The 12,920-nt window shown below is 38.3% G+C and overlaps 1 protein-coding gene across 6 annotated transcripts in view; it reads left to right on the forward strand.

The window, feature by feature from the left end:
* The window catches only part of magi2b (membrane associated guanylate kinase, WW and PDZ domain containing 2b), a 152,184-nt gene that overhangs the window by 109,475 nt on the left and 29,789 nt on the right, over nucleotides 1-12,920 (forward strand). For all 6 annotated transcript variants that reach the window (XM_046848689.1, XM_046848688.1, XM_046848687.1 and 3 more), the window contains one exon: nucleotides 10,745-10,776. In XM_046848689.1, the coding sequence (XP_046704645.1) occupies nucleotides 10,745-10,776 (32 nt within the window). The remainder of the gene's footprint in view (nucleotides 1-10,744; nucleotides 10,777-12,920) is intronic.

The raw sequence follows: 12,920 nt of genomic DNA on the forward strand, positions 1-12,920 counted from the left end.
GAGTGCGAGACTATTTAATTCCAGCGCCGGCACACTGCCAAGGTCCCAACCGGAGTGCGGCCATGTTCACAGCTCTCTCCTCTCAGTGCTGTGATTAGTGTACAGCTCTCACACTGAGCCACAAGCCACAAACCGACAGCACTCTGCACCAGTGAGGATGAAGATGTTAAATAGAGAGGCGGGAGAGTAACGGAATAAGCCAATCAAGCCTTGGCACATGACAAGAACTTAATTTTGTGCTTTGTCTAAAATTAAAATAACCCTCCTGCTGATTTAATGTATTTCCAGGTAACCTGAAAGCTCAGTATGATTTTTAAACAGCTATACCTTTACCTTTTATCTCGCTCATTTGCCAATTTCCATCCACTACCATCCTTCAAAACCTCTGAAGCCAGTTAGTGCATCTTTTTAAGCTGCTCCTACACCACAGAGCAGCTAAACACACTTGGAGGAAAGTGCTAACTGTGTGTGAGAATGAGATTCTCTTGTTGCCGCTCTGATTGGCAGGGAAGAGAGTAACGCCATCCCACCCCTAGAGAGCAAGAGTTACTTACTCGACTGCCTGTGTCTTTGTCAGGGTTTAACATCGCAGTCTCCTGAAGATACGGCAATTACTTTTTCCCATTTGGGAACCCTAAATTAAATCTTTATATATTTCTGTGGAGTTCAGTTTAAGAATCTTTTTAAGACATTTTTTATATTAAGTTGTTCATTTTGCCCAGATGACATGACGAGCTTAAAAAAAAAAAAAAAGATAAAAAAATATGTACACCAACATTTCACCAAAAAATCTAAAAATTTAGATCTAAAAATCTAAAGTTTTAAAGTCTAAAAACTGGATGAAATGTCCTTCAGGGTGCTGCTATATTTGAGAAAATGTGAGTAAGTACCTACGGCACTCCTACAAGTGAGAAGACATAATGGAGTGCCCTGCAGGGTGCTGCTACATGTAAGAGAATGTGATGACATGCCCTGTAGGGTGCTCTTGTTGTGTAGAGTGCTAGAAAATGTAATAAGAAGTGACCTCTAGGGTGCACCTACATTTGAGAAGACACAATGGAGTGCCCTCTAGCATGCTGATACATGTGTTAAAACATGATGAAATGCCTACTAGGGTGCTGCTACATGCAAGAAAATGTGATGACATGACCTGTAGGGTGTTCTTGTCTTGTAGAGTGTTAGAAAATGTGATAAGAATTGACCTCTAGGGTGCCCCTACATTTGAAAAGACACAATGAAGTGCCTTCTTAGGTGCTCATACATGTGTTAAAACAGGATGAAATGCCCACTAGGGTGCTCCTACATTAAGAAATGTGATTTTTCTGCATGTAGCAAGACTTATGTTTCTCACATACAGGAGCACCCTCTCAAATCTTGCTACATGCAGAAAGATGGGATAAGGTACCCTCAGGGTGCTTCACCATGTCAGAACACATGACGAATTGCCCATTAAGGTGCTCCTGTGTCTGAGAAAACATGATGGAAATGCCCTATAGACTCCACCACATGCCAGAAAATGTGTAATGCAGTGCCCAGTATGGTTTCCTTTCATGTAAGGACAGATGATGAAGTGCCCTCTAGGTGTTGCTGCCCTTTGTATATACTTTGTCTGGTCCACTCATGCTTGAAATGCTGTATATACAGTATAGTCGGGGTTAAGGAGTTCTACATGAACTATATACAGTATTTATGTAGCTCTAAGCAGAAGGAGATAAAACTGAAAGTACATTTGTGCCTCTCGAGATTTATACGCTTAATTGGAAAAGTAAATGTAGGGATCCACAATAAATACACTCTCTCCTGAATGCAATGCAAATCTACCAGAGTGAATTAGGCACGTCAGTTCAGGCCACAATGAAGGATTGTGTACTCGATGTTACTCAGAAAACATGAGACATTAAAATGCCAAGTGTAAAGGGCTTCTTCGTCTCAGCTGTCCGCTCGTGCTTAGATCACTTTGCTTTTGACTTTATAAACAGCTGCCTCGGTGTTGTTTGTTCCTGCTCTCGTGTTTGCTGCTCCACGCTCTCTGTTTGCAGCAGTGCCTTTTTCAGAGCTATTATGATATGGCAGGGTGATACGTCTTTTCCCCCTGACTCTCTAGCCAGCATGCAGTATCACTTCAGCCGTGGCATTTCAGTGTGGCGGACAGCTCCTCTCAGACCCTCGACATTTCAGTACCTCGGACAACTCCCGCTCCTCCACTCCTCCAGTCTCTGATCTCATCTGAACCGCTTGTCACGTCGAGCCTCATGGGAAACACAGACGTCCTCCACATACCCGATGATTCACAGAGTGTCAGTCTGCAGCTTGCACACTTCACACTGGAAAAAAAGGAGGCAGGGAGGACTGACAGTGTTATGAATGAAATTTGGCATCCGGCGTTTTCTTTTTAAGGAATAATGTGTGTTTGTAGGTAGTATTTAAAATTGTATTACAGGCAATATAATAGTACAGTAGCAATACTTAGGCCACCTGTAAGTACAAACATTGATTGTATTATCAATGTGTGTATGTATATATATATATATATATATATATATATATATATATATATATATATATATATATATATATATATACAGATCAGGCATAACATTATGACCACCTGCCTAATATTGTGTTGGTCCCTCTTTTGCTGCCAAAACAGTTCTGACCCGTCGAGCATAAACAGCATTCTTCTTCAGCAATGTGAGCTACAGGAGCTCGTCTGTTGGATCAGACCACATGGACCAGCCTTTACCCCTATTTACATCAATGAGCCTCGGCCTCCCATTACCCTGTCGCCAGTTCACCACTGTTCCATCCTTGGAGCACTTTTAATAGATTTTGACCACTGCAGACTGGGAATATCTCACAAGAGCTGCAGTTTTGGAGATCCTCTGACCCAGTTATCTACCTCGTCAAACTCACTCAAATCAGTTATTTACTTCACCGTTTATAATGTTATATTGTCGTAATTTTATGCCCGATCTGTGTGTGTGTGTGTGTGTGTGTGTGTGTGTGTGTGTGTGTGTGTGTGTGTGTGTGTGTGTATATTAGAGATGTCAAAATAAACGCATTTATAACGGGTTAAAGCAAACTCATTTCATAACATGCGATTAATGCAGCACGCATTTCTGTTTGACCATTTTAATACAAAAATATAAATAAATACATATAAAAGAGGCGAAATGAAAACTTTTAACGCAAGGTTTTTTGTTCATGTGTGTTATATGTAGTGTGTTTTATTCATATAGTGCACATTTTCTATTCCCTGATTATTTCCTTATTTCAAGGAAAATGTTTTGGGATCCAGACAATAAATCTGGCAACTTGAGTGTTATGAACTCCACAGCTGAATTGTGTAATCTGAAAATCAACTAAAGTGTGTACGCGGTCAGACACTGAATATGAGTAACTTTCTTTCTAAAAAATAGTACTGAATGTGATTATGACCACAGACAAGGTGATTATATAGAATGGATTGCCAGATTAAAGTGTATTTCTAATACAAATATTGTTTAAAAGCAGGCCAGTGGATTACAAGTGGCATCAAACTGCTGGTGAATGATGTTGAACCTGATCAACAAATCAATCAGCACAAGGTCACTCTTTTCCAGGTGGCTGCTTTTCAGATGTGACCTGGCAACCCTGGTTAATACTTTTAACCAATAATGTAGTGAAGTGTTTACAATTTATTTGCCATACTACTCCTGCTATATATACTATATGGAAGAAACTTTTGGGACACCTGATTTTCTTAGCCATACAGTATGTGGTTTTTTCCCAAAATCTTGACACAGACTTAGAGGCACACAATGGTTATAGGGTGTCTTTGGATGCAGTAGCATGAAATTTCTGTTTCACCTAAACTAGGAGACCCAAACCTGCTCCAGCTTTACAATTGACAAAGTACGCTTCATAAAGATGTGGATTTCATGGTTTGGAAAGGAAGATCTTGAGTGGCCTGCTATAGAGCTCTGACCTCAAACCTATTGAACACTCTTAAGGTTAATTGTAACTCTGCACCTCAGGCTTTATCACCCTTTATCAGTACTTGACTTTACTAAAGCTCTTGTGTCTAAATAAGCACAAATCTCCACAAACACACTCCGAAATCTAGTGGAACATCTTCCCAGAAGAGTGAAGCTTATTATAACAAGGAATATAATAGGATGTTGAAAAAGCAGATCGGAATCTTATAATCTGATGTTCCCAAACCTTTACATACAAACCATACAGTGTCGTGAAAAAGTGTTGAAAAAAAGTGATTTCTTATTTTTTTGCATGTTTGTTACACTTTAATGTTTTAGATCATCAAACTAAACTAAATATTAGTAAAAGATAACACAAGTGAAAAAAAATAAGAAATCACTTTTTCACGCCACGGTATAATGTGTATCTATACATTGTTTGAAATATGTTTTTCCAAATATAATTTTAATTTCTAATGGCAATGTAAGTCGTGTACGAGTCCTGAGTCGTGTTTTATTGTGTTTTAGACGCTTAACTCTACTGAATTGTGTCTACAGCGGATATCTATGTCTATGTGGCAGCGAAGAAACTTGAAACAGCATTATCCTCTTTTCTTCAATAGCATGTGCCGGTCTTGCCCTTGACAGAACCGACAGAACAGAGTGCACATTGTCGTCTGTTTTGAAATCTCCATTGGTTTATCTCGGACTTGAGCTTGTGTTCAGAGGCTCAGCGACTTGGCGGCGGCGTACATTTGGCTTCACGTTCCGCTCTTAGAGGTTCAGCCAAGCTCCGTCCCGGTCATATAGCTTTCAGTGTAATCCTGTTAGTGCAAGCAGGCATGCAAATGGCTTCCTCTCACCTTTTACACGTGAACACACATACATACACATGTGCACGTTTCACAAATCACCATATTTGTACACATGGACTGTAACACGCTTGCTTTTAAAAAGGAAAAAACTTGCTCAGCTCACAAATAAAAGCTTGGTGCACAGGCTCTGGGTTTTTGCCTTGCTTAATTTATACTCTTCATGGGTTTTAATTAAATCACAGAAGCAACGACAAATGTCATCTGCACACATCTGGCATAATTAGTCAAAGCTTTTTCAGCTCACACACATGAATGTGATTTATTCATCATTTTGGTGTGTGAGATTTTGGGTTGTGTTGCCTAATCATGAGTTTGAATCTTGACAACCGCTCAGTTATCCATTGCAGGGGGTCCTGAAAAGCAAAATTCGCCATGCTGTTTGGGTGGGAGGGATCTTAAACAATGTCACTCACAACAATGATACCCAATCACTGGTATCTGTGAGCTCATGTATGTGAAAAAGTGCAGCAGAGGTGTCAAGAGTACCTGAAAATAATTATTGAGTAAAAGTATAGATACCCTATTGCAAATCTGACACCTCCACAAGTTAGAAGTCACAAATTCCAATATGCCTTGAGTAAAAGTCCCTGAGTATCTGATTTGAACAGTACTTGAGTATTTGACTCATATTGAACGTACGCTCAAAGATCCACTAGTCCTCAACACCAAGTCACGTTAGTGAAAAACCAAAAATAGTTGATTTGCAAGGTTTTATTTCCCAAAGTATAAATCACATTGTACACCTCAATTCTGCATTAACCATCAACACAACGGCCTCTTCAACATGCAAGAATGCAACAAAAACCAAACAAGTCAGTCAAAAAAAGACAAAGTAGTACAGCAATCTTTCAAAAATGGGATTTAAATTAACAAAGAAAATGAATTGCAGTATCAATGTAAAAGAAGCATAAGTACTGGGTGGACAAATCAAATGCGATATTGTCTTTTCTGTAAAATAAATAAGGCAAAATGTAATTTGAAACATTGTCAATTAAAATAGCGTGAGGTTAAAAGTACATATATTGAATCATAAATGTAGTTGAGTATAGAGTAAATGTTGCTTAGATCTTTGATAGCAAAAATACTTAAGTACAGTAATGAGTACATTTACTCAAATACTTTACACCTCTAGAGGGCAGAGCTTTCCACTTTTAGGTCTGTTAACCTGCATAGCATTAGCAGAAGTTCAAGAGATGCAATGAGAAGCTTTATGTATCTCATCCTTCACCCTCAGCGGTTGGTAGTTGTTATGCGATTAGACAGGAATCGGCTAAACGAACACATAGGGGAAGAAAATGATAGAAGGAGATTTTTATTAGGTCTATATCATAAAATCTAAGCTTTGCAAAATGTTTGTGGGCGTAAAAATGTGATAACACTTGATAACCCTCATAAAAACATGCTAGCTGATTTACTAGCAGCATGGGGCTAGGTGTTGATTTTAAAATGATCACTATCGAAGCCAAGCTGATACCTTGAATTTCTTGTGCAGTGGAACTGAATGTTTTATCATAATAATTTAATCAAAAATACACAGATGTCTTAAGGTTTATCTTTTTAACAACATACTTGCCAGCTAACTGTAATATTTTCCCTTCTCAAAACAACACACTATCTATTTACTGTTATATTCATAACTTTTCTGTATGATGATTGATCTAAAGCGAATGGTTGGTTACACACCATAATTCATTTAAAAGCGAAGAAATGAAGCTACTTAGTTTAGCACGGATGCTATGAACAGCCATGTTGATTCGAGGTCACTTGCTGAACTCAGGGTTGAGGAGACCATCCTAAATTTCAGAGTAGGAGTTTAGAAATTATGAGTTGCAACCTTTTTGTTGAATACAGGTTCATGAATATGCAGTTTGGGGCATCTTTACCTGAACATGTAAACACAGGGCAGTACAAGTGCAAGACGTTTGATTTAGCCTCCGCATTATCTACAGCTAAAACACACTTTACGAACGTGTGCAGGTTATAAAATCATGTTTTAGATCTCCAAATGCCTGTTTCTATCAATTAATGACAAAATGATGCTATTTAGGAAAGGATTATTAGATGCACTGTGTGTTTACACCTTTGATGCCAGCAGTATTCTGGAGAAAGGATATCATTCATGTTTGCCTTCAACTCATTCAACATTACACCTGATGTAATGCCTGCAATTATACTTGGTAAATCAGTCAAAGCCAGAGAGGGCAAAAGAACACGCATCCTTCTTTTATTTAGAAGTACAGATACTTGTTTTTTAAAAGACTCTGGTAAAAGTTGAAGTACTGACTACACTTTTTTACTCATGTTAAAGTAAAGAAGTTTGAGCATGACATGTCTGACATGTACTTAAGTAAAAAGTAGACATTACTACTACCTGTTTTGTGTCACACTGATAACTGGACCTCACATCATATTAATATAGCGATATAAAAGAATTTTAAATTTTGTTATGTAATGAAGGAACATCCACCATATAGAACACAAGCAGAGCAAAAAATCCTAATGATCAGGCTGATGTTTGCATCACTGACTCCCTCTGTCTCATCCACATTAACCCCAAACTTCTTGTTGCCTTCTGCCACGCTCATTGTTTGCTTCCTAAACTAGTCTACGTCTATGGTGTGTGAGATCCAGGAAAGGATACACCAGAGGTAGGTTGAAAAAGTGGCGCAAAGACAAGAAACAGGTTGATGGTCTGAAAATGGTGCACAACGAGAAGAAAAAATCTTGATCATGTCACCGGACAGATTAAAAGTAAAGTATCAAGCCTGTTTTGAAAATGTAAGAAGAAGAAAGTAAAAAGTTATGAATTAAAGTACAGTAACAAAGCATTTGTACCTCATTACTTCCCGTCTCTGGTCATAGTACACACACACACACACACACACACACATACACACTACTAATTATTTACGCAATTTAGCACATGGATTTGGATTTTGATCAGTCAGAGCCACAATATAGTGAAAGTTAATAATAACAATAAACATTAACTCACAGAGCGATAGATTCGGAACCCGGGTTATAATTACATTGCCATTTCTTTTACCATAGTGATCTATTGTAAAATGAAATACACCACATGGACAAAAAAAATTTGGGACACCTGATATTTTCAGCCATATGTGGTTCCAGTTACCATTGAATTGGATGTCTTTCAAAGCAGTAGCATAAAATGCTCAGATGGAGATGTGTTTAAGGCCTTTTTTGTGTCCTACAGTATGTTTAGATCTGTGTTGGGTCAGAACAGAAAACAGGTCACATCCAGTCAGATTCAGAGTTTTCAGGCAAGAATACTTTGGTTTCTATATTCTTATTCTTCGTTCGGCTGCTCCTGAAAGATCATCCATCTCCATACCACCCTGTCCTTTACATCTGCCTCTTTCAAAACACCCACCTGCATGTCTTCCATCACCACATCCATAAACCTCCTTTTTGGTCTTCCTCTTTTCATCCTGCCTGGTGGCTCCATCCTCAGCATTCTTCTTCCTTATACCCCATGTCCCTCCTCTGCGCATGTCCAAATCATCTCAATCACGGCTCTCTCATCTTCTCTCCAACTCGTTTCTGATCATGTCCTTCCTTGTCAGTCCTCCAGCTCCACCTCCTGTCTTTTACTCAATGCCACTGTCTCTAAACTATACAACATCGCAGGTCTCACCACAGTCCAATAAACTTTCCCTTTCACTCTCACAGATACTCTTCTATCACAAATCACTCCTGCTATCACTCTTCTCCACCCACTCCACCCTGCCTTGCACTTCGATTTCTATTGATATCTAAAAATAAAAGTGTATAATCAAAAAATGCATAGATTTTTTTGTTATACTTCGAAAAAGTGTGACTCAATACTGTACTTTTCCACATAGTCACTTCGAATGGATTTGAGTTTGCACAAAAATGTCTCTTTTTGCAATCGTAATTCCCTTCAGAATGCGTCGCGTCTGTTTTCAGTTCTGGATCAAGTCAGTTTTGTGTCTCGCTGTGCCAGACGTCCTGTCCTGCGGGACTGGAAAGGACATTTCACACACAGGAGGTTTCATTTCATCTTTCTGTAGTGCACATAATTGTCCGTACCCATCAGCTGCCTTACGCCATCTGAAGTGGACAAAAACACTCATGCTCACCTCCTGTTCCTGTTCCCTTTTGTTTTGTTCATTCTCTCATACAGCATGCGGCATCATCACTCTGGCTTTGGCTTTATTGGATTCTGATTGTGCTGCATATACTGAGATTGATTTGCAGTAAATCATTGTAACCAGGAAGAATGCTGCTCTCTAAACCTGAAGTGTGTTTACAACACTGTTTGTGTGTGTGTGTGTGTGTGTGTGTGTGTGTGTGTGTGTGTGTGAGATATTCAGAACATCTGTGTGTAACAGAAGACCTGCTAGGGAAGCTATAATACTGCTTTTTTTTTTTAAGTACGAGCACAAAAACATATTTTTGGTACACTGTGATCCTGATACTTATACTTAAATGAGTGTAGAGTGTAGTGTAGTAACAGTATGAATCAATAAGGGGCTTCACAGATAATATTTATTTATGTGCAAACCTCGAAACCATGACAAAGCCAGAACCGTGAGCTAGAAAAAAACAAACGTGAGCCTTAAGAGCAAAAACTGACAGCATGACACAACTAATGATGGACAAAGAGCAACTGAACCATCAGTATATATACTATATGAACAAATGTTTGTGGGCACCTAATCATAAGGTTCATGTGTGGGTTTTTTCAACATCCCATTCCACATTTAGTCTCCATTTCCTGTTATAATAACCTCCACTCTTCTGGGATGTTTCCACTTGATTTTGGATTATGGTTGTGAAGATTTGTGCTCATTCAGTCGTAAGAGTGTTAGTAAAGTTGAGGAGTTCCTACTCTCAATATTTTCACAGAGCATAGTTTTACAGTGTACTTTGCCTTTGATTAATTGTCATAGATGTCACTAAGCTTTAGGGGAGACCCCAAATAATCGAAGTTCCGAAGCTTCGATAGGTGGAGCCTGATTTGACTCCCAATTTCACAGTCGAATCGTCTCAGAGGTGTTATGAAACGAGGATTATACCATTTTGGTTATATACCAATCAAACATATCATTATGACACTATAACATTATGACTGTGAATAACACTGATTATCTCTTCATCATGGCACCTGTTATTGTGTAGGATATATTAAGCAGCAAGTGAAAATTTTGTCCTCAAAGTTGATGTGTAAGAAGCAGGAAAAACGGGCGAGTATAAGAATTAGAGGAGTTTAAAAATTGCCAACTCCTAATAGCTAGACGACTGGGTCAGAGCTTCTCCAAAACTGCAGCTCTAGTGGGATGTTTCTGGTCTGCAGTGGTCAGTATCTATCAAAAGTGGTGAACCGGGAACAGGGTCATGGGTGACCGAGGCTCATTGATGCATGAAGAAGTTAATGGTGTTAATACTTGAGGGGTCAGAACTGTTTTGGCAGCAAAAGGGGAACCAACATAATGTTACACAGGTAGTCATAATGTTATGCTTGATTGATTATCATAAAGTTATGCCTGATGTGGGTGCTCAATAACTGATTTTACAAAAAACTACCGTTTTTCTCCCAATAAGTTCAGATACAGCCTATTATAATAATGTAAATGAATAAATACAAATAAAAAAAGCATTTAATAAATATTTTTAACATGCGTGAATGAATCCATTATCCACTATCACATGGAAGCAGTCATTGTATTTCAATGTGTTTTTTTTTTTTTTTTATAAACATTAAAAAAAAAAGTACCAATGCATCCCTTTAATTGCAGTCCTTCTAAAACTTCTGATGTAATTATCTCTCGAATAACCTCGTCATCGTTTTCAGAAAAGGAAAGTGACAGCTTGTAGAACGGATTGTGATTTTAATCTCTTTTTCTCTTCTCTTTCCTCTTTTATCAGGACACTTCTCCTCCTGGGATGGTGCCAAACAGGTAAACAGATCTGAACTATCTACTTCTGAATAGCCGTGTGTCGTCTGATGTTTGACGTGTAATATTTTGATGTGGTGAATAAGCATAGACGTGAGACCGCAATGGCAATAATCAGAAATCAAAACCGGGTTTCCGGAGGAGCATAGTGTTTTAAAAATGAGGTACCTGGTTCATTGTTACATGGAATAATATAAATATATCTCTACGAGTCGCACAATAGCACCGGAATACAAATACAGATATTATTCCTTTGCTTTGCTATCTGCAGTGACAGTGCTGAAAGATCCAAAAGCCTCAAGGGGTAAAGGATCAAATCACATTTTTGTGTCGTATAATATGATCTGGCTGCCAGTGGTGGTTGGCCTTTAGCGCTGATCTAACACCGTCTACTCATCCCCGAATCCTAATCTCACTTCTACCTGCTCTCAGAGAGAGCAGATTTGCATTAAAGTAATATTGCTGCACAACAGGTGAGTCCCAGTCCGCAGCCACTGCATCACCGAGTGTCATAAACAAGGGAGAGATAAAAGAACAAAGTGACAGTCACCTTAATGCAGTCGCCATGGGTTGCCTGCCAATTCAGCGTGCCTGCCATGTCCCTGTGTTAGAAAACAAAGACCTGTAACTGAAGATGATGTGTGTGAGTAAAAAGGCGAAACGCATTTGTCATGAAGAGCGACGATTCCAAGTCCGACGATTATGCAGATCATTCTCAATTGATATTCCTCCACCCTGCTCCCCGAGATCTCGCAGTTTTATCATGCTGTCATTGAAGGCGAATTGCTTTGCCAGACCATGAACAAGCTTTTGGCAGCGCCGGATCCTGACTAAATCTTAAAAATAAGAGCTGTCTCATTGTGATTTTCGGCCCTCATCACACCACGATACGGGTTACTGCGTTATTCAATTTATTTTTATTTATTTATTTATTTTTTATCAAAAGCTTTCTGATTCATTCACAGTCTTGTGAAGACTGTATTAAAAAATACTACCACAGCTGGGAAAAATTATTGATTCTTATCTGTCGTATTTTTAGTCTTGAAAGGTTTACACAAATATATTAATACCAGTGGTGGATATTAACGAAGGAAAAGTAATTCGTTACAGTACGTAAGTAGCTTTTTCACATATCTGTACTGAAGTACTGAAGTATTTCTATTTGGGGAGACATTTACTTGAACTCCACTACATTTCTAAGTCAAATATTTAACTTTTTACTCAACTACATTTTGTGGAATCAGTCGTTCCTTTTTATTTATCAGCAGATAAAAACTTAATTGGTCAGAAACGCAGCAATCCACCAATCAGAGTCGAGCGCACGCTCCATTTTGAATTTGTTTTGATCACCGCTTGGTGGTATCTATTTAACACAAACATACAGTTCAGAATCAGTTCAACAGCGAGCAGAACTTTAAGAGAGGAATAAATGATGGAACACACTTCTGACTCGAACTCGCCACAACACCCGTGGCCTTTTTTGAGCATTTTATTTTATTCGTTAAAAAGAAGGTTTTGGGCTCATAATTTTTTTATATCCATCAGTGTTTGACTCATTAATATCATTTTATTAATAGATTGATGTGCTAAGAGTAACATTAGAGTCTCTTCACATAAACTGAGTTGATTAAGCAAAGAGTCTTGTGATAAAAATAATAATAGGAACAGTTAAGCCATAATCAATCATAGTACTTTGGATACTTAAGTACATTTGAAGGCAAATACTTCAAGTAATTTTACTGAAGTGAAAGTTTAAAGGGAGCATTTTTACTTTTTCTGGAGTCATATTTTACCTAATGTATCTATACTTTTACTCAACTTTGAGTAGTACTTTAAGTAGTATTTAGGACAGGTACTACATTCGTGCAACATTTTTGGGGAAATACAGTAATCCCCTACAGTGGTTACGTTCCAAAACCGCCCGCGATAAACGAAAAACCTCGATAAACGGATGCCACTCCAAAAAGTCTATTTTATGTATACAGTACTGTACTGTATTAACATTTTACTTTATTTTATAATTAATATTTATTATTTAATTAATACATTTTATTATTTCAACAATTCCTTACAAGTATTTTGGTCTATCGTGCTATCCGCGAGAGACTGGTAAAGCAGCCAAACGAATTAGTAATGTGGCAAATGCA

The sequence above is a fragment of the Silurus meridionalis genome, chromosome 5 (assembly GCF_014805685.1).
Source record: "Silurus meridionalis isolate SWU-2019-XX chromosome 5, ASM1480568v1, whole genome shotgun sequence".
Classification (NCBI taxonomy): domain Eukaryota; kingdom Metazoa; phylum Chordata; class Actinopteri; order Siluriformes; family Siluridae; genus Silurus; species Silurus meridionalis.